We start from the raw sequence: 25,923 nt of genomic DNA, 5'->3' as shown, positions 1-25,923 counted from the left end.
AATATCATGTTACCAGCGACTTAATTACACTTGCGATGGGCGGGATGGATGTGAACAGGACGGTGATGGTGCCGAATAAGCTCATTGACAAGCTTGATAGCGCCGCAGCACGGGGATCGGTTCGCAAGAGGAGAGCGGTGGCGATGGCTGAGGAGTTGGCTCCGAGTGTGACGCCACGGGTGATGTAGTCATCTGTCTTCCTGTAAGTTGCTCATGTTCACTTATTTCATCGCTCACAGTGGGCAGCCTCTTACCTTCTGGAATCTTCATCCAGGCCAACATCCGCTGGCCAACTAGCACACCAACAATACCGCTCATGATAGCTACCGCAGCCACGGTATTCAAATCACCACCCAAGTTCTCCGTTGCAGGTAGAGCCAGCGCAAGCGTCAGACTCCGCGACGCAAACGCGAGAGACCTTTCTGCACTGATGCCGATGGCGAAGCAGATCTTGGGGTACGAGAAGAGGCAGCCTATCGACATGAGGATGTTGGGCAGCACGATCGCCACAAAATTCTGCTTCAGCTCACGGCGGTATTGGTACATCGGCAGCGCGAGCGATACAATACTCGCGTCAAGGACTGTGCTGAAGATGTCGCCGGCGCCGGGGAGGCGGCCTTCCGGGTTCTTGGCGTGGAGCCAGAGGTATGTGTAATTCGCTCCCGTGCGGAAGGATCGGAGCGTCTCAAAGAGGCCTGCGCCTCGGATGGCGGCGAGAGCCCAGATGCCGAGGACAGAGAAGAGGGCGGTTACGAGAACGGGGTGGAGATATTGCCTCCAGTTTGCGGGGACGGACATGGCGGCGAAGTAGACGAGGAGGATGAGGCTTAGGTGGAGGGGCATGGCGTAGCCTGTTGTGTAGTATAGGGGAACACCGACGAAGGTGAAGATGGAGGCGTAGAGAACCCAGTTGAGGTGACCGCATATCCAGGCTGCCCAGAGCTGGGAGCGTGGCGGGGGGACGGGGTCCTGTGGTGGGAGAGGTGGTGTTGGCGGAGAGGAGGGAAGATCGACGTTAATTTCGGTCACTCTCGTGGGGGATGATGTTGCTGATGGGAGGAAGTTGTGTGAGGCGTTTTGGGAGGGTGGCGGCGGAGCGAGGGTGTTGAGTGAAAGTGAGGACGGGGCTGCGGAGATGGTGCGGGAGCCCGGGACGGAGTCAATTCGCGGAGGGGTGTCGGCGAAGGGAATCTCGTCGGTCTCATTGCCCATTTCTTCTGCGCGCTCTGTCATTGCGCGTTTGGACGAGCCGAGGAGGAGTTGGAGGCCGCGGGTGAGGTATGCGGCGAGCGCCATCATGACGATGAAGCCAATGACTGAGGGGTGTTAGGTCCACGAAACATTGGATTGAAGAAGGGGTACTCACTGAAGACGGCAATAATCTTCATGACTTCAACGATGCCGATTGAGGGACTCAAAGGCAGCATGATGAAGGATGGTGTGAAGAAGATGTTGATCCAACGGAGAGACCATCCCGCCTGAGGTCCATTAGCGACTAGCTTCCAACATTGTCAATCGCATTGCAATAACTTACTGGCACATCAATGACGGCAACGATTGCTCTCGTCTTGTGGTTTCCCAGTGCCAGCTCCGACAACAACAGACCGAAGAAGAGCAGAATCAAACAGGCCACAGAGGCAGGGAAAGAAACGCCGACGGCGTCGAAGAAGACGCTTACGCCGAAGCAAGCGGCCAGCATGACCATGATGCCCGCGGGCACGTAAAGCCACGAACTGAGGAGTTTCGGAGCCGTCTGGGACGCAGCCTGTTCGAGATGAGTGAGCTGCTTTTACAGAAAAAGGATGAATTTGTGAGTTGGACATACTAGCTTTATCGCTTGGAGAACATCGATGGATGTCTTGAGCCATTGCGGCTCGCTGCTTGGGCGTTTATTCGAAGTCGTCATCGTCGTTGTATCTTGGAATGAATCCCATTATAATTGGCAAAACTGCATTCAATCTGTATACAGAATGAGTATTAATTTAGTCTCATGTGTTTAATCAAAAATCGAACCTACAATCAAGAGAATTCGACCGAAGTGACGTGTGCGACATGAGCAAGAGTAACAAGGTTCTTAGCTCTTAAGTTATCGCTGTTTGCGTCGGACGATATCGCCGTTGAAATTAGTCAGTCCCCTAGTCGCTTTTCCACCCCAGCGAAATGCTCCGATGCCGCCCCAAGACAATAAGGCAAGGGCTTAAACCGGAAATCGAAGCCACTGGGATAAGCATTCGGCGCCGAAATCTTTTCGTTTCCGGCGATGGAATTTGCTCGTGATAAGGCGCTTTTTCGAGGGTCCGCCGATCGGAAGCCGAGCCGAGCGGGCGGATCTCACCCGAATGACGAGGGTCCACTTCGTCTTTGGAATTTAGCTGTATCTTTAGCTTTCATGGAGTACCTTTCTTTTTTGGATCTCACTTCACGATAGTCAGTCAATGTGAAGTTGTCACTTGTCACGAACCCTCAACTCATATCATGCAGGTCCAAATGCCCGGCAGCAACTAGACCGTGATCATCGCTTGACAACAGTAACGAGGGACGCCCACTTATGTCATGCCATGCATGAGAACTGAGAGGGTCCCGTCGCAGCGCTGCATGCCTGCAAGAATGACGATCAATGGCACCATGTCACGGACTGCAGCCTGAATACTGTGATTTCCTCGAATTACAATGATACGGATTTCTGAGCTAAGGTAATTGCACTTCCTGCCTCATACCCTCTCTCAAACCCGAATGCACATGAGCTGAGGCCTTGTTTATGAACTGCGTTCATCTGTAAAGCCGATTCTCATGAAAGCCATAGCCATACTGCCGTATCCCTTCTTGACTGCCTCCTGACCAAACACTGTGCTGCCATGGAGTCTTCGAGGCAAACTTGTTCGCGGCGGGGCTCAGTCTCAAATTCCCAGCTTCTTGTTCAGGAAATGCGACGCCACCAGGATGCGGAATTGGACGTTGGGGGGTCCACCCAACAGTCTGCAGAGTGAACGGTAGTGCATCTCGGTGGTTTTGAGGAGTTTGTCTGCATCTGTCAGAAGAGAGCTATACGCCTGGTGTTTGACGGTCTTCCGAGAGATTTCCACCCAAGTTCTCTGCTTGTCTTCGAAGACCACGAAATTGTTGTTGCAACGTTTCGCAATGCCTGTGTTCTTGTTAGTACAAGTGAGAGCCATAATGGACGCGCCCAGAGCTGCGGTATTAGCACATACCAAGCCGCTTCTTCATCCACTTCTTCTGCTCGGTCTGACTGCCGCCGCGCAACTTGACGAGAAGGTAGAAGTTCTTAATGTCACGGAGATTGTTGACAAGCATGTGGAGATCATAAGAGGCATCGAAGTAAGGTCCAAAGAGTCCAGGGCCTGCACACAGACCGCGAAGGCGGGTCGGATCGTACATGACGCCAAAATTCTCAATGCCGGGCATGAATTGCCTGCGGTTAAGCTTCCGCTGGGAATTGCTGTACCAGTCGAGGTAATGGCCCCACTTGTCGTCGAAGATAAGAACCATGAGATCCTTGCCCTTGCGGACGCCTTCCTCGGGGCGGTAGGACAAGTCCTTGAAGGAGACGCCAACCTGGCGCTCGACGTAGGCTTCAAAGCCGGGGATGCCCTTGGTGAGCTCGGCGATGCATTTGTACTTCGAGTGCTTACCATCATTGCCAGTGTTGACGTCGATGAGGCCCGGGGTGCTCTTGTTGGCCTTGCAGCTCGCGTAAATGATGGCAGGCTCGAAATCGATGTACTCGCAAAGGATCATTGCCTTGATCTCATTAGGGAGACGGGGGAACGGGTGAAAGGTGTCGAAGCGAGGCTTCAGCTTCTGGACCTTTTTGCACTTCGCGACCTGCTTGGACTTCTCTTCCTTCTTGACCTTCTTAGCCTGGGGCTTGGTGGCTGAGGTGTTCGATCCCTTATTGGTAGGATTGGCAGTGCCAGTCATCTTGCTGACAGCAGCGGCGGCACCGACACTGTTGATGAGAGTCTGACTGTGAGCGCGGGTGCGGCGAGCCGGACCCAAGGTCGGCTTGGAGATGACCTGACGGGACATTGCCACTGACGCTTATGGCAAGAGCTCGAGCGGACTGTTGATGAAAGTTAGCGGAGATGTAGGCAAGAAATAATAGTTCAAAGCGAGGGTAAGACTAAGAGCGAGCGAGGCACCAGAAGAGAGTTGTACAGCGCGCTTGTCTTCTGTTCCCTTACTCTTTCTTGGAGACTGAGTTAGAAGGCGCAACTGACAGCTACTTCCCGCAATTCGAAACGAATTAAGGAAGATCAAGGAGGGAAGGATAACAAAGGTCAGTAAATATTGGTGTCGCTCGTTGCTTTGGATCGGGAAGCACGCTGTCGATGGTCGAGAAGGAGAGCGCTATCGACACGCAAAAGCAGACCAAAAGGGCCGGTTTGTGCGAATCTCGGCATAGGACGAGATGAACGATGAAATATAGAACAACTGACCTACTGTTGTCGTAACTGCGTATGATATGCGAAGTTTCTGCAAAGATGTCTGGAGGCTGTGAAACAATCAGCTAAGATTCTCACTCAAGAGACTCGAGCACCTGTGAACGGCCCGTTTTCGCAGCCCAGCTTGTGATGGCTTTCTCCACCAAAATCGAGGGCGCAAGTAGAAGTGAGATGAGAATATTAGAAGAAAATAAGAGACACTCTCAAGTATTGAGATAGCGTAGAAGAGATGGGTTTGCTTACCAAGGTGGTGATGTTTGATGCTGCTGAAGGCGACTGGAGAGTGACTACCAAAAAGATGTTTGGTGGAAGAAGACTGTAAAAAGAGAGGAACCTGAGAGGAGGAAAATTGGAAGAGAAAAGAACCCATGAGATGGATGGGGCTTTAAGAGCTTCGAGAGACCGGGTAGACTTTTTGAAGTCTCATGAGGCGGGTAGGACTGACCAGAGTTTACAAACAAGGCAAGTGCAGCTGTTGAAACTGCCTCAAGGCGAGTACAACCTTCAGAACTTTTGAGAGCGGGTACAATTGTTAAGAATATGCAAGGCGAGTGCAGCTCTTGGGACTTCCCAGGCGAGCAAAAACTTCGAAACTTCAAAGTGCAAGTGCAGCCAGGAAGTCTTTGTCAAGCGGGAATTACTGGCAAAACTTTTGAGGGTGAAGCTTGTTCTAAGTCATTGTTTCTTCTCAGTTTCTCTACGAGGCAGGTCCAGTTTTCGAGATTCCGCAAAGCGGGCACAACTTGAGAGACTTGTGTAGTGGGCACAGCGATCTAGGCTTCATGTGGCGATTGCGAACGTCAAAGCTTACCAAGGCTAGCATGGTGTTCAAATAAAGCACAAAAAGGGTTGGCAAGAGTTTAGGCACGGCTTGATTCAGGAAGGCTTCATAAAGAGGGCAGGTCTGTTGATGCTTTATAAGGTGAAGGGATAGGATTGTGCATTCTCCATGGGGCAGATATCCCATCGACTGCTGCAAGGCGACAGTACATCCGAGTGCGGGGGAAGAACTAACTAGGCGTTATTCCGATTTATTTCTACTATATCCGCAAATCAAAAAATTCATATCTCAGAGAATTTGGAGAAAAGCTGGAGACCATTGTACTGTCGCCTTGTAGCAGTCGATGGGATAGTTACCGGGCATTTATACAGCCACACGTGGAAGACAACACTATCAAGGCTTCATGAGACTGGTAGAACAATCCGCTGTATGTGACATGAACAAAGAACTCTAGATATTTTCGCAAACAAAAATTATCAAAGTAAGATGCACATTCCCCCCAAAAGGTATATGGTCTGAAGATGGGTTGCTTGATTCGTTGGACTTAAGAGTCGTTATGGCTCAATGAAGAAATCCCAAAGCCTAAACATTATTGCTTTGGCAGACTTTGTCGAATATGATAAAGGTAAGAAGTGTAGTCAAGATACTTGGTTGTGATACTGGATTTCATTTGCGAGCCATCTTCGAGAGTATTGAACCGATTTCGAATTCCCTAGGTGCATTGACAATAGGGAATGTCCGGAACATGCCGCTTCATGGGCGCGTCGTCATGACAAGAGAGAGCTATTACGATCAAGATTAGAGGATACCATTCGTCATTGATCCCATGTAGGCTACGCAATGAGCTAAATCAATTTCCGGCCGAACCTCATCCACTATCATTCATTATTCATTGAATCAAAAGGCCCCTTGGTGTTATACATTCCGCCGCTCCATGGATCCAACGCTTGTCAATCTTGTCTCCACGAAACGTCTTCTGAGCCTCATAGCTTTCAGGAATCGACACATTAGCATCTCGACAGAGAGTTACGAAACTTCTCGAGGAAGAACTCTCAACTTTTTCTGCGAGAATTCTTTCGCCTGATTCCGCTATTCAGGTTGCTGTGGCCTGCCCTAAAGGAGGTCGTCTATAATTAGGATCTCTCTTGGCAGCCCAGACTCGAGAAACTCTTCGCACATGCGTCCGGGACATGTTTGTGTTGTCTCCAAACGCTGTTCTAAACTTTCATGAAAGCCTTGACGGCGCCGCAAATGATCTGATAATCTCTACCGCTTGCCATCAATTTTTTCTTATGCTTTTCGGAATATTCATCCTTCAGCACTGTAAAAGTCTTCAAAGCCTCCGTTTGGCCCTTTACGCAGCAGAAGAAGATGAACGATTCCAGGCTCGTGCCCGGAAACGTTGGGATAAAGCACAGGTCTGCGAGCCATGGAATGGATATCCAGTCTTTAGGTGTCAAACCATCTGTATCAGCCGTCCCTAGCGTTTGTACCATGGTCTCCCTATTTGGGCAAGACTTCAGTATAACGTCTAGGGTGAACTTCGCGAGCGGCCGCTTCTCTGACTTTATGTATTGCCGAGTTATGGGCAAGCTTATTTTCAACGACTCTTGAAGCAGAGGTGCCACGGCCAGTTCCAGCGCCAGAATTGGGCCCCTCTCACCTTCTGCGGCGCTTCGGCAAGATACTTATCCGGGTGATGAGGCACGGATGCCAAGGTAACGGCAGGCTTGGTTTGTGACCATTTTTTCGGCTCTTGCTGCCTCAATGTAAAACTCTCCGCTGCGGCCTGGAGTCTGTAGGAATGAATTGACTGTTTGATGCGATAACTGAATCGTCCAATTCGGTTCCGCGCGCCTGATCCTATGTCGCGAGTCCAGTCTAGACATTTGGCAATCATCCAAAATCTCTATCAGCGGACCGCAGTACATCTGAATGCTGCGACAGAACTTGGGCCAAAGGTGCTTTCCAATGACCACCCTACGTGAACCCAAGGAATCATGGCTGAATTGCCTGTGTTCTCCCATCTCCGAGATTGCAATTACTGCCCGTAACTCTGTTAATTGTAGGGATGATCTCCTTTGAGACCCGACAATCCACTTCAAAATTGTTTTGGTCTTTGACAGTTCTTTGGTTGTACTGGAACCCTTGAGACCTTCGAGAAATTTAATGTAGAGTTCTTCAACCTCTGGCGGCGATGCAATAAGCGAGTCCATCAAATCCTGGGTTGTAAACAGTCTCTCATCCTCGATCAAGAGCAAAAGTTATCGAATAATCAGGATGACCCAGAGTATCACGCCATTGGCATGAGTTTCTAAGTGCGCACGTCAGTCTCATCCGCATCTTGTGTCTTCAAGGCACTCATGAAACTCTTAAACTGGCCATTTCGGCTCTTCTTCTCTAGGTTTTTTTAAAAAGCTGATTCAACTCCTCCGCGATTGCGTCGAGTGTCTCGAGTTGATGGACAACCGCAGGTGTCTGTAGTCTGGGCTCTTCCCTGACGAGACTAGCCGTCTGCGACGTGTCTTGGAGTGACAAGGATATCTCGTCGAGCCTTTTTGGCGTATTCTTTACTCGGTCTCGGGCTTTTCATATCTCTTGAGTAGTCTTCAGAAGCGCACCAACGAGGCCGACAACGCTCGCGGCGGTTCCTACCACGTCTGCCTGTTACCATTTATGAGTCTGTTGTCGCGGAATGAGGTCGCACCAAGCTCTTTTTTCAGCAAACTGGTCTACTAACCATATCTTTTGGTGTCAATGGTATTCGTTATGGTTCCTGTTTTTGTTCATCAATAGAAAACTTCGACCAGGCTGGCGGTGAGGTATTGGGAGAGTTGGGCCACACTTCGGTTGGACCGCACCTCGGCGGCTAGGAAAACATTCAGGCGATGCGAGGTGGACTTCTCGATCAGCGAATCACAGCTGCAGATCAACAAGGACAAAGCCTGGGGGCCCAGCAGAACGGAACATCGAGGCAAAATCTCCCCGTCGCCTACGGCACTACACGGAGCACGTCCTAGCATCTACCAACGCTATTTTGCCGAATAATACTTCAGACCGGTGCATTACCTACACCATAGAAGAAGATAAGTGCTTTTCCACAGCCCATTGCGAAACAGTCATGGATAGGTCAGCCTTTCTATCCGCGGCTCCGGCTTCAGGCGCTGTCGGTTCCGGATGGGGTGCGCTCCATTGATGCTCAGACACACCGAGTAGCGGCTTGGGAATATCAAGACCCGCTCTTCGAACGATCCGTGACGGAGGTGATGGGATATGATGAATTTGAACGATAGCCAGCGAACTACAGCTTCATTAGATTTTGGTACTCTTCTTCTCTACCATCCTTGGAAAGACGGGCGGCAAACGGCGAGTCCAATGATGAGTCCAACGATAGGAAGTTTGTCATTGGCATCAAATCCAAAGACGTTGGCAGACAAAAAGCGAGGCTAAGCCGTGAATGGAATCGGGATCCATTGCATCGCTTTAGCAATTGCCAGTGCGGGACGTGCGGATAGATGCATATTCAGATAAGGTATGGGTACGAAATATTCGGGTGGATAAATACCGCAACGCGTCCCCAAGCTTCCTTTTCTCTCGTCTTATTTTTCTGGCCCGCCAAACTCTCGCCAAACAAGACATCGAGCGCTTCACTCCGCCACAAAACGTTCAATTTGAGAGATAGATCGAGTCGAGAGCGCGCCAGAGGTAAGTCGCTCGCGCTCCGCAACAGCGCCGGGCCAGTCTACTACATCAGCCGTGTTCTCCCTGCTCTGTGACCGTGATCAACGTGACCAACCTCCCCAAACCCGGACTTTTTTGTGCCACTTTGACCTTTCAAATGGTTATTTGGCTTTCACAGGGTCCGGAGATTGACGACATGGGCGTGATTATATTTCTACCCGAAATACGTACACGTCCCGCGCTTTCAAAAACTAGATCCCTTGCCTTACAAGCAAAAGTGCTCCTTCGTGAGCTCCGATGTGCCGTGCAGGAAATCTAGGTAGCGGCGCGTACATACAGTGACTCTACTCTGATCTCAATCTTTTTGCCTGCCGTAGTAGTGATATGAGGAAGACGGTGCCCAATTCTGGTGCTGATGGGGACGTCTTCCTGAAGAGTTTGGGTTCCAAGAGCTTTGGACTTGAAGAGGTATCGGACTTGGGTTTCCTACCTGGATGCCTAGACTGCGGGCCAGTAGATACAAAAGAACCGTCATTTGCCAGCAAATCAGAGAAGCCAGACACTGTGAGACGGACTTTTACCGAGAGTGAAATGTGTGAGTAGGTTGGCTTGACGCCATCAACCACGACATCACATCTCAAAGCCTCTCTAGAAAGAAGCCGCTCCCGATCCTCAGACTCAACCCCCAGCAACGCCCATAATCCCCTGCATCTACCACATCGAATAAGACCAAGAAGACAACCGCGACCCAAAGACACCTCATCGGTGAATAACATAGACTTATATCTAAATCCGAAGGCGGATAGCCTCCCTCATGGTCGTGAACTTGCATCCCAGCATAATCTTAGCGACACCACACTGGACGATCATCGACAAAATCCCCAAATTCCTTCTGGCAGCCCCATCACCAACGGCACGAATGAGGCCTTTATATACCGATCACCCACTCTCCATCCATCCTGAAGACACGCGTTCGGGGTAGGCAAGTACCTACTAAGCTAAGACTAACCCTCTTCTCCTTGTATCGTCGACAGAAGGAGTCATCACAGCATAGATAGCTGCACTGGGTGGAACCCAGGATCTATACATCATTCATCTTAGCGTTTCTTCCGAAGAAGTTCACGACTGTCACGTAAGATGATCTCCCAAGGCATGGACTAATCAACAGCTCTCCGGTAATGACCCTAGATTCCATGACTAGACCACCTGTTGCGTCAACGTCAGATGTGTCAACTAACAACCTGGATTGCAGTAGATGCGTCGATGGTGCTTCGTAACGACAACCAGACGAACCGGAACAGCGAGCTGCTGGCCCAGCGAAGACACAAGCACACATGGCATCAGAAATCACGGTAGAAATGATCATGAGAGAGAAATGTGTTTTGATTGCCACTCCAAATGCTCAGACAACTATCTAGCCCACCAGTTCCGGTCCATGACACTCTGCCCCTAGACAGTAGATGCCACATTGAGGACCACCCCAGTCCGAAAGCCATCCAGCCCATCCAGCGATTCTCTCCCAAAACAGTTTTTTTTTTGCGTTATTTTCTTGTTGATGTGAGTACCAAAAGAGGCCGCTCGCTCTCCCAACAACCCAAGCCAAGCCAGCTCATCCAAGAGACCTGCGCCACCTCGCAAGGCAGACGAGACACTCAAAGAGCCGAGTCAGGTTGGGCCCAAGAGAGCCGGAAAAAGCGTAATGATACTCGGGTATTTCTGCGGTTGTTCGTCGAGCCTGCCTTCTCGCAAGAAGCAGGGCATAGGCGTAGAATGCGTAACGGATGATGTCGAAACCTCCGTTTTGAGTTCGGGCGCCAAGAAGCAATATCTTGGCTTTGTCAGTCGACCGACGACAAACGCTCCTCCTCCTACCCCGGACGGAGGGCCTCCAACCAAATCTTCCCCTGCCAAAGAAAATGCACGACGATGAAGATCGTGCTCCGACAGACGCCATTGGATGCCAGCCACCCCGTCGCCCTCCGTGTCATATCCCAACATCAGTCGTCTCCGCGATCGATTGATTAATACTCAAAAGACACCGCGGCGCATGAACCAGAGATGAGGTACCGAACCGCCCTCATCCCGTAGTGTTGCCGCCCTCTACCGCGAGGGCCAACTCCCCTTTTGTCCACCAGAAATCAAATGTGGCCCGCCATCCATGCGAACGCCGTTCCGGGCTGATACCGTTTCAGCCGCTTGTTTCCCCCAAACGCCGTCGTTAAAGAAGCACATGACATGGTAAGATGGGAGCGGGTTATTTCCATGCCAGGGGTGTGGTGGCTCGTCTGACGCCAGACGTCACGCCCCGTGGTTGATGTTTGTTTTTTTCGATGGCTCAGCCTGTCGTCTTGTTCGTTCTGTCGTCTCCAGACAGCATGCATTTCCAGTCCGGGTAGAAAGTGCCCGTCGTCAGAAGGCCGAAGGAAAAAGAAAAGAAGCCAAACAAAAGACCAGTAAGATCCGTTGGGGTATGGTACAGGCCAAAACTTTGCGAATATGTGACGAAGCTTTTGTTGCTTAGCGACGAGTCGTATAGGTCTGATCGAGTGTTTTTTCGTGTTTCCTGATCGTGAGTGGTGAGGGGTACCTAAAAGCTCATGATGGGCATGGATGAGATGCCCGACCCAGTCTAATCGTGCCGTGTCGCCTCCAAAATCAGGAGAGAATGAAAAGAAGAGGAACTATGTACAATCCAAACAAAACGCAGCCACGTGTTCCGTCGCGACTGCATACGCCACAACGCCTTTCTAAAGAGAAGAGATGAATGGAACCTTAGGACATTTGTCCTTGGGGTTGGGGGTGACCCTGGCCTTGGCCTTGACCACGTCCCCGGCCGCCATAGCCGCCACGGTTCTGACCACGGTAGCCGCCACGGCCACGGCCACGGCCTCTACCGCCGCCCTGGTATCCATTCTGCTGGCCTTGCTGGGGCTGCTGAGTTTGCCAGTTGCCCGGTGCGGGGCCACCCTGCAGAGGCAATTGCTGGCCCTGGATCTGACCAGGCTGCTGGTGTTGCTGCTGCTGCGGCTGGCCCTGGCTAGGCTGGCCGGTGCGGAAGTTGGAAATGGGTCTCGGGATGGACTCGGGGTTCTCGTAGACATAGAGGGACTTGTCGATGCTAGCAGGAATGGGCTGGATCTCTGTTCCAAGGTCCTTCTCAATGTTGTAGAGGTTGAATCTGTCATCCCAGTTGATGAGGTTGATGGCCAGACCCAAGTGGCCATAACGACCAGAGCGACCAATGCGATGCAGATAGGTCTCAGCGTTCTTGGGGAAATCGAAGTTGATGACGACATTCACAGCTTGAATATCGATACCACGGGTGAGAAGATCGGAGCAGACAAGGTTGCGGCACACGCCGTTGCGGAAGTCGTGGAAAACGCGATTTCTTGCTTGTTGGGCCATCTTGGCGTGACTGTAGAAGCATGAGTAGCCCAGCTCGGTAATCTTCTTGGCCAGCAGCTCGACACGGTTGGTGGAGTTGCAGAAGATGATGGACTGGTTGATCTGAAGCTTGGAGAACAGGGTGTTTAGGCAGTGGACCTTTTGCTTCTCCTCGACAAAGGCGTAGTACTGGGTAATACCGCGCAGGGTGAGCTCGTCCATGAGGTTAATCTCGTACGGGCTGACCATGTTCTTGTCGGAGAAGTCCTTGACAGAGAGGGGGAAGGTGGCGGAGAAGAGCATGACCTGGCGGTCCTTGGGGTGAAACTGGAGGAGCTGCTCGATGACGGGGGTGAATTCGATGGAGAGAAGCTTGTCAGCCTCATCCATGATGAACATGGGGCACTCGCTGAGGTCGGCAACGTTCTTGCCCGCGAGGTCGAGGATTCTGCCGGGGGTACCGACCACAATATGGACGGGGTCCTGGAGGCGGATGATATCGTCTCGGAGACCAGTACCTCCGGTGGTGACCATGACGTTGATTCCGAGGTGCTTGCCGAGAGTCTTGCAGACTTGTGATGTTTGCATGGCGAGTTCGCGAGTGGGGACGAGGATGAGGGCTTGGATCTTGGAGACCTTGGGGTTGATCTTTTCGAGGGCGGGGATAACGAAGGCGGCAGTTTTTCCAGTACCATTCTTGGCACGAGCGAGGATATCACGGCCGGTGAGAGCGACGGGGATGGCTTCTTCTTGAATGGGCGACGGCTTCTCGAAACCCGCCTCGAAGATGCCCATCAACAAGTCTCTCTTCAATTGGAAGTTTTCAAACTCCAGACCCTTGGTGTTTGTGACATCCTGGAAGCAAGCTCGTGAGAAGGCGGACAAGAAGTGATGAGGGGAGGGAGGTTGGCCTTGCCGGTACATACCTCAGTCTGCTGTCTGTTGTCTCTAGCAGGCAGGTTCAAGCTCTTCTTCCAGTCGTCTGATGCTGCGCCATCGCTGCGAAAGTCAGTCCAACATGCTTTCAACGATGGGTTCTTCCTGGGAGATTGGTGGTGAGGGGCACAAACCTCAAGTTTGTTGCCTTGAGCTTGTCTGCGAGTGCTTCCGCCATTTGAATGTGTGTTTATGGAATATGTGCCTAATGGCAAGAGAAGAGGATGCGATGCAGTCGTTGAATGTTGTTGCGCGAAAGGGCTTTGCTTTCCCCACTTCGCGATGTGTATCGAGGGGCGAGTCGTGCTCGGTAGGTATTAGGAAGTAGACAGGTACTGTGGGAGTCAACGACAACAAAGAAGGGCAATCGTCGTTGAAGAATATTCGATATTCGCGGGATTGTCACTTGTCGCGTGGGGGTTCGTCGTGGGTTCCGTGGCCGGAGGGCAGCTGGTTGGAAGTGTGGATGGATGACCGGGACTCGGGCAGAGTTTCGGTGCAGGAAAGTCGAGGGATGTGGTTGGTGGTTGGTGGTAGTGGTGCGTTGTTCGTGGGTTGCGCGATTGCGAAATGTTTGTGTCGTTTTTGGATGACTCGGGCTACTGAAACAGCGTAAAATGTGTTTCGTCCACGAGGTGCAGCGCGAAGAGGATTGTGGGATGATGGTTGGGTTTGCGTGGTTGAGAGGAGTATGATTGTGTGTGTGGTTGTGTGGAGGAAGAGTCGCCTGGGACCTGGAAGCAAGTTTATGGTGGTGAATCCCCGGTCCCAGTGCATTCGGTGCGCATCAGCTGTGTCGTCGGGGCGGGACCCCTTGCCTTCCTGGTCTAGCGCTGCAGGTGGAGACACGTGACCTTTCACCGCAGGTAGTCCCTCCCCTACTTGAGAGTCTTGTCAATCAGGTAAGGGCCTCGCGGGAGCTCTTGCTGCTTCTTGAGAGTAGTTCTATCAAGTGTGGTTTTGATGTACGCATGCCGAATAAGCTTAAAATGCTCAATGTCTCTCAACACAATGATCAAAGTGCGGAAAGTGTCAGGGTAGGTCTTGGATCATGGGTGGTGACATTGACCCGACCCAGCTCACCGAGAGCTTCTCCCGCCATGCCATTCGTCCCTTACCGACCTCACCCCGGCGAGCCCTTCATCAGCCGATTGGTCTGATCCCTATCCTGTATGGAGTAGGCACAGTACGTATTCTCCTCTCCGTCCCCGCTCCACTCGTTTCCTGCAGCGGAGCTATCGGATCGGCTTGGGGGAGGAGCACTGGCAGACTGCAGTAACTGCCCTGGAAGGAAGACCACCCGGGAGTCTGAGCACTGAGCACTGAGCACGATTGCGTCAATTGGACGAGCCGCTGGTGCAAGTCGAACCACCGACGTCCAAACTCTCTCACTCCCCAGGCCACTTGCATCGCCGAGCTCTCTCTATACAAACCCCGACGACGACGCCTCAAAAGATGCTCGTCCTCGATCCCGCCCCTCAACCTCCCTGAGATACCTTTCCCAGTTAATCTACCTATTCAACCGCAGCCATGGTCCTCAAGACGTCCTCGGCATTCGCCATCTGCTCCAGCAACAGCGTCCTGAACCTCTTCGCCATCCCCGCACACCACACATCCATAACGTCACCACCCTCACGACGACCATCCTCCGAACACCCCGCCTCACACAGCACACGATCCTCAACCTCACGATCCTACGCAACAGTACACCACAAACCTCCTCACAATGGATCATCAAAAGGGAAAGGCGGCACCGGCAGCCCATGGCCAACCTGCAAGAACCCCACCCCCTACGACATCTTCGCAATAGACAAAGCAGCACCCTACACAAAAGCCCGCTTCGCCGAGCTCGTAAAACAATACCACCCAGACAAACACCACGCCACAGCCCTCGACTCCCTCCCCGCAGCAACCCGCCTAGAACGCTACCGCCTCATCGTCCTCGCAAACGAAATCCTCAGCTCCCCAGACAAACGCCGCGCCTACGACGCCTGGGGCTTCGGCTGGCACATCCCCGGCAAGACAGGCGCAGCACCGGAAGACATCAACGAAGTCTACCGCCGCGCCGATAAAGCATGGCGCCACGGCTACGCACGCAACGGCGGGGACTCCCCCGCCATGAACGCGACCTGGGAAGACTGGGAGCGGTGGCACGAACGGCAGGCTAACGGCGGAGCGGAGAGGCAGAAGCCAATGTACATGTCCAACGCCAGTTTCGCCGCGCTGGTTCTGGCCGCGTTGGCGGTGGGCACGGTGGCGCAGACGACGAGGATGGATAATAGCACGGCGACGTTCCTTGAGAAGAAGAATGCTCACGAGGCCAATATTAGCGAGGCGCTGAGACGGCAAGGCCAGGCTGTGGCTGGCAAAGGCCGGGAGGAACGTATCGAGCGGTTCGTGAGGGAGCGGGAGAATATCAATTTTGGGTTCATGCCGAGTAAATTAGACGTTCGGCCGGCGGCGTCAACGAGCAGTCCAAAGTGAAGGTTTCTTGGGACTGGGGAAAGGTGAGGCTGGAAATACCCTGCTATCTTACACTCGTATTATCGAGTTCTTATGATGTTATGATACATTGTACAATATAGCGTGCATAGACGCACGTACATGGGGTCAAATATTCCCCTCTAGCAGGCAGAAAAGAGACTCAAAAAAGAAGAGAGAAATCAGTCCTGACGCGCGTCCGTCCGCTCCTTGATGAGCTGACGCATGACCTTTTCGGCGCCAGAGGGGTCGATCCGCTCCGTCTCGCCAATGCGCATCATCTTGCCGACGAGGTACATAAGCTTGCCCTGGGGGTACTTCTTCTTCTTGTCCATGAACTCCCCTACGACCTTATCCTCCCCTTCAATGACCTCCTCTGCCAGCTGCCGATACTCTGGTTCCGTCATCTCCTTGAACCACAATGCGTGTGTCTCGATGGCGTCCGTGACGGAGTCGAATTCGTCTAGGTTACCGAGATACTGAGCCACCAGGAGCTCCTTGGCGACCTTACCTGTGATATCCCGCTTCTGGAGGTGGAAGAGGATCCCGGCCAGTGCGCAATGCGGCACCGCTTCGCAGGAGCCATCTGGAGAAATCGCCAGTGTTCGCTGAGCAGCTTCCGGGTCGGCCTTGTCCGTCGTCAATCGACCCAGCTCATGGAGGATCCAGTTGCCGGCGAGGGACGCGTAGTCGTGCAGGTTGGTCTTTAATCCAGCGTTCTCCAGTTGTTCTCGGAGCTCGTCAACGACCTTGTAGAAGAACTCGAGCCTGCCGCCATCGTCGAGAGACATGAGGGAGACGGCGTCCTTGGCCGTCAAGCCATAGGTCTCAATCAGCTCCGTCAGCTCAATGTCAGGTAGCTCCTTGACGGAGGCCCTGATATGATTCACGAGATCTTGGCCAATCACCAGAGGCCCCAGATCGGGGTCCGGCATGTAGCGGTAGTCCACCTCGCCTTCTTTGCCTCGCAGACGGCGAGTATGCTTGGAGCCCAGTGTCCAACCTCTCGTCTCGCTCGCAATCGTCTCGCCCGCATCGAGCGCCTTGATCTGCCGGTCGCGCTCGGCGATGATGGCGTCTTCAACGGCCTTGATCGTGCTCAGGTTCTTGATCTCCGTCCGCGTACCGAGCGGGGTATTCGGGTCACCTGTCCTCCGCACCGAGACGTTCACATCAGCACGCAGACCACCCGTCTCCATCCCGGACACGCAGGCATCTACGGCATTTAGCAGCATCTGGATCTTGCGGACGAACACGGCGGCGGTGCGCGGGTGGTGGAGCTCCGGCTTCGTGATAATCTCAATCAGAGGCATGCCTACACGGTTGAAGTCAAGCCAGGAGACGTCGTTGGGCTGCGCCAGCGTCTTGGCGGTGTCCTGCTCCATCTGGATCTGCTGAATGCCGATTGTGACACTCTCTCCGTCCTCCGCGGCGATGCCGTCCCTAGCAGTGAGCTCGATCTCGCCGTTACGAGCAAAGGGCTCATAGTACTGCGTGATCTGATACCCTGATGGCTGGTCCCACCAAAAGTAATGTTTCCTGTCGAACCGGCTGACGGGTTGAATGTCGCAGTTGAGAGCACACGCCGCGCGCAACGCCGGTATGAGGGTCTCCTTTTGGAATCTCGGCTGAGAGCCCGGCATGGCGACATCGAACAGCGCTACGTGGGAATTTGGGTCGTCACTGAAAGACGTCGCAGCCGGCGAGAAGAGCTTCCGTGCCGTGTTGAGCTGGGCATGGATCTCAATACCGACGGTCAACTCCCAGCCTTCGACGGTCTGGTTGCTTCCCTTTGGCTTTTGGCCTCTTGTCTCCTTTTTGAGCTGCTTCTTCTCTTCCTTGAGTTTCTTTCTCAACGGCACCGGCGGCGCTTCTCGCGATGCTGTCGTCGCGGTCTGAGCTGTAGCGTATGCTGCCCTCGATTCTCCAAGCCGAGGAGCCGATGACAGGGCTAGAGCGGAACCGGCCGGTAGGCGGGTGTATGGTCGTCGGGTCGAGGCCAAGCAGCCTTGGCGGGAGAGTTGGCCGTGGAAGAGGTAGCGGGCCAGCTCGCGGGTCGGTATGCGCGCCATTCTGGGAGACGGGTGTCGTTTCGAGGGATAATCGGTGGTAGTGGCCGTCTTTTGCGGGTTTCTTCGGGGGCTGCGAGCTTTGCGCTCTCGTTGGATGGGACGGCCGAGATTTCAAGGTGACTGGAAGTGTAAAAATCAAATTGCTTGGCGCGTATGTTGTACACCCTCCTCTAGGCAGGACTCGTGTCGGTCGACCAGTGGCTACGAAGCTTCTCTGGATGGGGGTGATTGGAGGGGTAGACTTGGGCGGGCAGAAGGTTCAGACTTGTTGCAGTTCGCCACCATGCGACCATTGAAGGTTTGCGTTTGGATCGTGTGCAGCTTAGCTGGTGGTCGGGTCGTCGGTGTCTCCCAGATTGATCTTTGGGATAGCTTGCGATAGCTTCATGAGAACCTGGAAGCTCCCGTCGCATCAAAAATGGAATGGAAGCTCCCAAAGATACGTACCCTTATTTTTCGGGCCGCATGGGCTTCCGGGCCTCTTCGGATCCGTCCCATAACGGAAGTGCCAGGTTCTCAAGCTCGGGTGCTGACATAAAGGTGCATTGCATCCATCCCCTAAGGCAAGGCAAGAATGGCGCACATGCGCTGGAAATCAGTGGAGTGGGTGCCACGCAGACAAGCCATGCCGCCCTGCCGCCATGCAGCTAACGTTTGCCCGTCCGTTGTGGGAACGTCCCACGGCACTGGAATGGAACGTTTGGGTCGCCGTTTACGCTTCCATTTCCGTGTCTCCTGTCTACCTTGGTACTTCAACATTACCAGGGTGTTTTCTACGTTGCAAGTTGCTCCAAGTTATTCTGCCTTTGACATATCTCGATTTAATCGCATCTCAACTGCAACAAGGTTCAGTCAATACGGAGTACCACAACGTCAAGCCCACCACCCGAATGCCACCACATGCCACCACATCCATCTTCCAGCTCAGCCCAACGCCAGTGCCCGTCCGTCACACACACAGAAGTTGGAGCTCGCTGGTCCAGTATTCCTGGTCATCTGAAACAAATCCGTCAACGGCTGACACACTCTTCACCCGATCACACGGCGCTGCTTTTCCACGTTTTCTTGCATTTCCTTTCCTTGCCTCCCATTCTCCCTTGCCCCCTATCGAGAAGCTGAAGCAGTCGCTCCAACGATGAAATTTCCATCCCACCAACTGCTCTCTCTGCCTCCCATTCTGCTCTTAGGGAAACGATCCTTCAGATGCTAGTCGCCACTCACACAAACTCGATGCCCGCTACCCTCACCGCGATGCTACCACAGTCTCTGCCGCTGTCATCCTGAAGCCGTTCCCCAGAATCTGAACTGAACGTCCCAGGAGTTCCCCAACCCGATCCCGTCCCTCCCAAACTTCTGAGCAAGCGTTTGAGGGCACACCCATTCCTCAACTCTCCTTTATTTTCGTCTTCTGCTGGAGCCCGGCACTCCCTTGTGCGCTTCTCATCTTCACTGTCAACCAATGCGACCTTCTAGTAATGTGTATTAAGCTACCGCGACCTCGTGTGCGACTCGCAGTAGCCCTAGATCTACTAATCTGAGACATCCTTCGCCATACAACGGGCCACATTCCAGCTCGTGTCAGTTCGAATATCCGTACATTGCTATACCTACTCGAGCGATCCAGCTACTCAACCGCGAGGGACACCCTAACTTCGGTTCGGCGTCCCGTTAAGCTTAACTCAAGGGAGAGATTCGCCCAACTCCTGATCCCGACGTCCATCACTTGATTCAGGCCGTACACTCAATACACCAGAATGTCCACGGCTTATCACCCTCCTTCGGTGGCCGATGTCCCTGTCACCACCATGGACGACTGCCACACCACAGATCAAGGGTGGCTAGCCTCGGACCCGGTCGACGAGCTCATGCGCGTCGTCGACGCCGTCCCGGCGCCGGCCCCCTCGTCGCCGTTTGCTCAGGCCACCAGCGATAAGACTGTTGTGCCTAGAGGTTATCCAGACCATCACATGCCGGCCGACGACACGTCAACGCCAGTTGGACTCCCGCGATCGCGCCCCAGGAGCGCAACTGTCCGGAGGCACTCGTCCATGCCCGCCCCCAACCCAGACTCGCCGACGCGACGTCGCATCTTTGGCATGGAGCCCACGCGATCTGTCTCCGATCAACTCATCACTACCGCGGATCAAGAATCTTCCTCAGATGAGACGGTGATCCCTGCCGAGAAAGAACAGGACCAGGAATCGCCAGTCCGCCCAGCATCACCTACAGAGTCTACCCTCACCAGCTTCACAGCTCTCACTGAGAGAACTCACGGCTCCGGCAGCTCCAGTGGCAGCGGCTCAACCATCACTCAAGCATCGTGGCCCAGGCGCAGAGGAAGTGAAAAGTCGCGAGCCCACGACAAGTCATACCTCAAAACTCGTCGCCAAAGCCGCTCACCAAAGACCCAACAGCAGCTCTCCTCATCAAACGTCTTGAGCTACCTCGAACCAGACTCACCCAACATAACCCCTGAAGCCATCCAGCGCTCCGTCGAGCAGTCGTCCTACTGGAGGATGCCCGACCCCGCCGCCGCAAGCTACCAGTCGCCCTCGACGCGGAGCACAACCTCGACTGCCTCAAGCAGCTTCCAGAGCGATGTCTTCTCCGAGATGGGCGCCGGCGACCAAGAGACCGACAGGAGCAGCAGCCCAGATCACAGCATCTACGGAGACTCTCCCTCCATGCCCGGCAAGTTCGAGGTCCCCATGCCCCCCGGTCACGGACACGGCCAACGGCAGCGCGACTACCGCCACTACGGCACCCCCGAGATGCCGCGCGGGACCGCAAATCTGCCTCACCTTCCACCCAACGCTCTCCAACCCCGTCTCCCCGGCACGCATCACGGCCACCCAAAGCACCTACCCAGGGCAGAGAAGCTCCCGCTCACGGGATACGAGCTGATCGCTTCCAAGCTATGCGCCGGCGACGACACGGAGAGGTCAAGCATCAAGCCCATCTACCGGCGCTTCGAGGCTCTCAACCACCGCCTGCTGCTTCACCTGCAGGACGAGCTTGCCGAGCTGGAGGAGCAGCTCCACCGCCTCGACACGGCCGACACGCAGACGCGGCGGATGCAGAACTGCTTCCTGCCAGCGTCGAGGAGGCAGGACTCCCTAACCGCGGGCGAGCTACAGTGGCACAAGACGGATATTCTAGGCAAAGTTGGCTACAAACTCAGCCAATACAGTAAGTCACCCCTCATGTCAATCCCACAATTTTCCCTCCCTCTAACACGGCCACAGACCACGTCCTCTCATCCTTCAGAGAGACACAGCACCTGCCCAACCCAGACCCCCAAGACGTAGACTTCTACCGCGCCTACCTCGCAAACCACAACCCCATAGTCGAAATCGAAACACGCTTCCTCGATCCCGCAGACGACCTCGTCTCCCTCGCCCGCCCACCCTCTTCATCATCATCCGCCTCAAGCTCCAGCTTCTCGAGCGACGACCTCCGCACCCCTCAACCGCGCAACGCAAAATTGCCCTCCCTTTCCTCCCTGCTGACTCCAGAAAATCAAAGCGCAGATAGGGCGGAGCGTATCCGTCGCCTGCTCATCTCGGCTCTGACGGGGTACCTGCCCACCCTCGCCATCGCTTTTGCCGCAGCGTTCTTGCTGCCGATTCTAGCGTTTGCAGTGATTCCGGGGTTCGTGGGGCGTATGGCTGTTGTGTTGCTTGTTGCTGTTGGCGTTGCTGCTGGTGTGGTGCAGGCGGGGTTGTTTAGTAGTCTTGGGGCGGATCGTCCTGCGAGGGTGGCTGCTACGGAGGGGGTATTGGCTTCTGGAGTTTATGTTGGTGTTATGGCTGTTGTCGCTGGGATCTTTGGGTGAGGGTAGGAAAGAGTGTAATGTGTGGTTTGATGGTTTGATGGTTTGAGGACTTAGTGGTGGATGATGATTTAATGATGAATGATACCCCTTCCTCACTTATATCTTTACTTTCAGGCTTTCTTCATCTGCATTGTGAGTGACTTCACTGCGATACCTTGTGTTTCTTAATTCATCGCACGACTTTTGGTTTACGAATATCTACATTGCCAATGGGATTAACTTATTCTTACTGTCGAAGTACTGATATGTCCCAAATTATGGTGTTACCTTCGTCCTTCACCCTTAAGAAACTATCTTCCTTTTCCACTTTCAATAATCTCACTGCGCGATTGCAATCCACCAAGAGAGACGTTCCAACTTCATCTAGCATCAGCCTATATTCCCTCCATCACTCTCTCATCCAAGTTCGCTGAACACCTCAGTAGATCTTACGCACTGCCTTCGCTTTCCTCGTCTCCGAGAACGTCGTCGTAGGCGTACGGCCGTCCTGCTTTCCTCATGCTCTTGAAATTGCTCATATAGGGATCATTCAGGGTCGGCGTGTGATGCTAAGCGTCATAGCGAAGGACGCAATCAATATAGAGAGCCCTTACTCGACGACGAATTGTCAAATATCTTTGCGGGAAACTTGGGGGAGCATAAATTTTTCGTCTCATGTTCATATTCCGTCAGGCTTAAAAGTGTGACTCCCAACGAATCTATGCTTCACTCGTAGAAGAGTGTGGTGTTTATCTACGCACATCCAAATTTGATGTTTGATCGATTCAAAAGTCCTGTCTATCCATTTGCCATTCTGCTTAGCCTTTCTGTCAAGACAGAAAAGAACAGTGACAATATCAGGACATATTTTAACGACTGTGCATGTTTTGCCTTGTAGCTAGGGGCTCTGACGAGACGGAGTCCATCCTCAGCCTCACATTTTCAGCCTTGTTGACCAGCTTGCCGACCACAGTGGTACCGAAACCACACGCCGCTCTGCGAAGGGCTACTTTCGCTTTCTCACATATTGACACCTCGTTCATTCAAATTTGACAAAGTTCCAAATATTCATGTTATAGCCGCCGGGATAATGCCATCAAATATTCTCTACTTGTAAGTTGTAGATCCGGCATTCCACTCCATAGTGGTAGTAAAACAAACGATCAAGCGCGGAGTTGGCTTGATTGAAGAACAGAGATGCCTTTTATCATCGATCTATTACATCAACATCGCCTGGCCAAGCCTACAAGGACTGCAAAATAATGTCATGTCTTTCCAGATGTTTCTGTGCTCTTCTGGAGTTTCCTGCACTGAAGTCGATTTGTCGGCACTGAAGGTCAGCTTTTTGACCTGTTTATTGATTTCAGTCCCCGCCTAGCGAGTAGCTGTTCTCATACAAATGCTATCGCGAGTGCAGAACCCATCGGCCTAACAACGGTCTCTTAAAAGCATTGCACATTGCCATAAAGGCTGTCTTTATGATTCGGTTGACTATACTTGCCGTATGTCTGAACAGACTTCACCCCAGTCTTGTTTTTCTCCATCATATTTCTGCATCCAAACACCTTTGAACACTGCGCATTTGCTTAACTGCCATCGGTCTTATTTTCTCTCTTTCGTCTGATTTCATGGCTCTTTTTCATGTAGATAATATTTGAATGAGCATCCGATGAAGCAATTTCGTCCAAACAAGCCTCTATCTGAAATTTATCCAAACACCACGTCAGTCAATAGAAGAAAATAGTCATCAGACGAGCGCTTCCATCCCTTGTGGATGACAGCTAAAAGACAGGTCCAGGCAGCCTGAAATGCCCATCCTTTTCTCCACCTTTTGCCTCCATTGAAATGAACTCAGATCAGCAGTCTGGATAGTCCATCACCGAATGCTCTCACACCAAGACCAGCCACTGCTATTTTCTGCTCTCTCCTTTTTTCCTTTTTTCACAAAGAGAAGTAATTCATCCATCCCATAATTTTCTGCTCCCGCCCTTTCCGCCTGCTCTCATCATTTTCTTCTGCTTTCGTATATCATTTCTACATCACCCGAGTTCCAGCTCTAGCCCTTTTCATGATCTGCCTTGCCCATTTTCAATCAACCGAAGCAAATTAACCCCTTATGAAGATTTGGACAAATGTGATCTGCTCTCGCCAATTCAAGTCTATCTCTACTCTCCTGAGTTCCCGCCTATTCTGTGAGCTGCTGTGCCTATTCTGAAAATACGAGCGCGAGTCTACCCAGTCCCATTTTAAGGAAGCCTTACCCTCCCAAAGTCCTTTGCTCTCGCCTCATTGTCAGCTGTTATTCCCGCTTCATAAACCACCCAAACAAGCTATCCTTATGGGCAAATCTCTTACCATGGAGCTCAACTTGCCTGCTCTCGCTCTTTGTGAAGAATTTCCCTCTGGCCTCCTTTCTCCGGCTCAATATGTGATTTGCCTGTCCCATATCTTGCCTCATTCAAGTACGCCATCTATATGCTAATTTTGATGTCCATGCAGTTCGCACCCTATGCTTTCTCACCCTCTGAATCTGAACTCAAACAGCCAGCCGCATCCTTGTTCGTGAGCCGTTATTCCCTCTTCTTGAGTATCTTCATCAACATCTTCATAACCAAGAAGTCTGGCTCTCACTCGTCTGCTCTCGCTTTTCCTGTGATCAACTTCGCCAACCTATTAAGCAACATATGCAGATCACCAACTTCAAAGGCATGTGGCTCAGATCGTCTGCTCTCGTCCTTTGAGATGACCTGTGGTCAACTGGCTCTCGCCTCTTTGGTGAAATTCTGCGTGCCCTGGCTCTCGCCTTGTTTATGAACTTCTGTATCCCCCGGCTCTCGCCTCATCTGTGATCTACCCGCCTCCAGTCTCACTCAAACCCGCTCTTTTCATAATAAATCTGTGATTTAAGTCATTAGATCGACCAATGAGAAAATTCCGAAGCACCGTTCTCTCTTTTTAATCCCCGTTCATAGCTCTCGCCTTCAAAATCAGATGTTCAACCCGCAAAACCACCCCAATTGGCCAATCACCAGTTGATCCAGAGGTACGTACGTACCTCCAACTATCACGAACTTCCTCCTCAACAGCCTCATTGTTGACACGGCCTAAGGTATCGAAAAGGGTGGTTCAACCACCCACCCAGCCCTGAGTGATCCCGTCGCCTTTGCCCTCCTGCTGTCCTCTACAAAAAGATCTTCTCTCTCCCCTCCCTCTCCCAAACTTCCCCTCCCTCTCACCCACTCTTCAACTTCGCAGATCCGTCACACACTTTTGCCCACAAGCAACCGCACTTTTGCACCTTGTATCCCATACACACTATCCATACCACATACTCCCTCCACCCAATCAACCGTGAAGATGCGCGCCTCTTCCATCGCCAAGGGTTACACCTTCTACTTGGGCACTGGCCCTACGATGACCGCCATGGTTCAGCATGATGGCGCTTCCGGTAAGTTTTCCTTTCTCGAGCATTCGCGCAGCGCAGTATCAAGGCTCACACGCATCCAGAGACTGCCTCGTACGAGCTTACCACCTTCATCGAGGATCCCGGTCTGGGTCACGCTACCGTCATCGAGTCGAACCTGTTCACTGGTAAGTTTGAATTCCATTTATTCTTTGGGATCACAATGTTCTAACGCGTTGGATTTTCCAGTGGTTACTTCGTCCATGTGCTCTATGACCACCATCCAGGTCTGTGACCCCATCGAGGTCACCCACACTCTCAGCGTCTCTGAGCCCACTGAGACCGCTGGCACCACCACCTCCATCTTGGAGTCTGCTTCGAGCTCTTCTGCTCAGAAGACCAGCACCTCCTCCGAGATCAAGGGAACTTCCAGCACTGTCAGCATGACTGGCACTGGCACCCAGACTGTCGCCACTCCCACTGCCTCGTCTGAGGCCTCTCAGACCGAGATCATGGTCTTCTGCGCCATCGCTGGTGCAATCATCATGTACTTCCTCTAAGGAAGTCAAGTCTAGCTATGCACTCGTTGGCAGTTCCTCACTTGGAATGGCCTGAAGGGAATGGATGGACTAGGGAATTGGTTTGAGCCATTGAGCTAAGGAATTGGAACTTCATCAAGGATCACGGGTTTCAGGTTCTTCATAGGCATACAGGGTCCGGATGCATACAAGTAGCATTTGGGTCAAAGGCCTCATTACAGAAAATTGAGATTACCTCGTCATAAAATTCTCTCTTGATTCCTCATTATTTGACTGCATTCTTTGATGTGACTTTGCCTTGCTAGTGAGGTGTTTAATCCCATGATGTGTGATACTATTGTCGCCGGCCAGGACCGTTCGCGATGCCAT

At 52.6% G+C, this 25,923-nt stretch overlaps 11 protein-coding genes across 11 annotated transcripts; 5 read left to right on the top strand and 6 right to left on the bottom strand.

The window, feature by feature from the left end:
* Nucleotides 1-4: 4 nt before the first annotated feature.
* Nucleotides 5-1,906, bottom strand: CCOS01_11250 (uncharacterized protein; the record flags this gene model as incomplete). The annotated part of the gene is made up of 5 exons (XM_060459403.1): nt 5-192; nt 255-1,316; nt 1,367-1,478; nt 1,535-1,765; nt 1,826-1,906. The coding sequence occupies 5 exons, from the start codon at nt 1,904-1,906 to the stop codon at nt 5-7; spliced, it is 1,674 nt and encodes a 557-aa protein (XP_060310135.1).
* A 991-nt stretch (nt 1,907-2,897) lies between these two features.
* On the bottom strand, nt 2,898-4,047 carry CCOS01_11249 (uncharacterized protein; the record flags this gene model as incomplete). The annotated part of the gene is made up of 2 exons (XM_060459402.1): nt 2,898-3,142; nt 3,210-4,047. The coding sequence occupies 2 exons, from the start codon at nt 4,045-4,047 to the stop codon at nt 2,898-2,900; spliced, it is 1,083 nt and encodes a 360-aa protein (XP_060310134.1).
* Nucleotides 4,048-6,461: 2,414 nt separating this feature from the next.
* CCOS01_11248 (uncharacterized protein) lies at nt 6,462-6,740 on the bottom strand (the record flags this gene model as incomplete). Its single annotated transcript, XM_060459401.1, has 1 exon — nt 6,462-6,740. One exon carries the CDS (start codon nt 6,738-6,740, stop codon nt 6,462-6,464), a length of 279 nt encoding a protein of 92 aa, XP_060310133.1.
* Nucleotides 6,741-10,323: 3,583 nt separating this feature from the next.
* CCOS01_11247 (uncharacterized protein) lies at nt 10,324-10,710 on the top strand (the record flags this gene model as incomplete). Its single annotated transcript, XM_060459400.1, has 1 exon — nt 10,324-10,710. The coding sequence occupies one exon, from the start codon at nt 10,324-10,326 to the stop codon at nt 10,708-10,710; it is 387 nt and encodes a 128-aa protein (XP_060310132.1).
* Nucleotides 10,711-11,697: 987 nt separating this feature from the next.
* On the bottom strand, nt 11,698-13,423 carry CCOS01_11246 (DEAD/DEAH box helicase; the record flags this gene model as incomplete). Its single annotated transcript, XM_060459399.1, has 3 exons — nt 11,698-13,164; nt 13,236-13,308; nt 13,380-13,423. The coding sequence occupies 3 exons, from the start codon at nt 13,421-13,423 to the stop codon at nt 11,698-11,700; spliced, it is 1,584 nt and encodes a 527-aa protein (XP_060310131.1).
* Nucleotides 13,424-13,647: 224 nt separating this feature from the next.
* CCOS01_11245 (uncharacterized protein) lies at nt 13,648-14,022 on the bottom strand (the record flags this gene model as incomplete). Its single annotated transcript, XM_060459398.1, has 1 exon — nt 13,648-14,022. One exon carries the CDS (start codon nt 14,020-14,022, stop codon nt 13,648-13,650), a length of 375 nt encoding a protein of 124 aa, XP_060310130.1.
* A 753-nt stretch (nt 14,023-14,775) lies between these two features.
* On the top strand, nt 14,776-15,729 carry CCOS01_11244 (DnaJ domain-containing protein; the record flags this gene model as incomplete). Its single annotated transcript, XM_060459397.1, has 1 exon — nt 14,776-15,729. One exon carries the CDS (start codon nt 14,776-14,778, stop codon nt 15,727-15,729), a length of 954 nt encoding a protein of 317 aa, XP_060310129.1.
* Nucleotides 15,730-15,908: 179 nt separating this feature from the next.
* CCOS01_11243 (PET112 family protein) lies at nt 15,909-17,798 on the bottom strand (the record flags this gene model as incomplete). Its single annotated transcript, XM_060459396.1, has 1 exon — nt 15,909-17,798. One exon carries the CDS (start codon nt 17,796-17,798, stop codon nt 15,909-15,911), a length of 1,890 nt encoding a protein of 629 aa, XP_060310128.1.
* A 1,754-nt stretch (nt 17,799-19,552) lies between these two features.
* Nucleotides 19,553-21,633, top strand: CCOS01_11242 (uncharacterized protein; the record flags this gene model as incomplete). The annotated part of the gene is made up of 2 exons (XM_060459395.1): nt 19,553-20,987; nt 21,044-21,633. 2 exons carry the CDS (start codon nt 19,553-19,555, stop codon nt 21,631-21,633), a joined length of 2,025 nt encoding a protein of 674 aa, XP_060310127.1.
* A 2,454-nt stretch (nt 21,634-24,087) lies between these two features.
* Nucleotides 24,088-24,426, top strand: CCOS01_11241 (uncharacterized protein; the record flags this gene model as incomplete). Its single annotated transcript, XM_060459394.1, has 1 exon — nt 24,088-24,426. One exon carries the CDS (start codon nt 24,088-24,090, stop codon nt 24,424-24,426), a length of 339 nt encoding a protein of 112 aa, XP_060310126.1.
* A 543-nt stretch (nt 24,427-24,969) lies between these two features.
* Nucleotides 24,970-25,575, top strand: CCOS01_11240 (uncharacterized protein; the record flags this gene model as incomplete). The annotated part of the gene is made up of 3 exons (XM_060459393.1): nt 24,970-25,060; nt 25,120-25,203; nt 25,265-25,575. 3 exons carry the CDS (start codon nt 24,970-24,972, stop codon nt 25,573-25,575), a joined length of 486 nt encoding a protein of 161 aa, XP_060310125.1.
* Nucleotides 25,576-25,923: the final 348 nt, after the last annotated feature.

Source organism: Colletotrichum costaricense (genome assembly GCF_030867565.1).
Source record: "Colletotrichum costaricense strain IMI 309622 chromosome Unknown Scaffold_12.1, whole genome shotgun sequence".
NCBI lineage: Eukaryota > Fungi > Ascomycota > Sordariomycetes > Glomerellales > Glomerellaceae > Colletotrichum > Colletotrichum costaricense.
The sequence above is the reverse complement of the archived record's forward strand: the minus strand, read 5'-3'. Positions and strand labels throughout refer to the sequence as shown.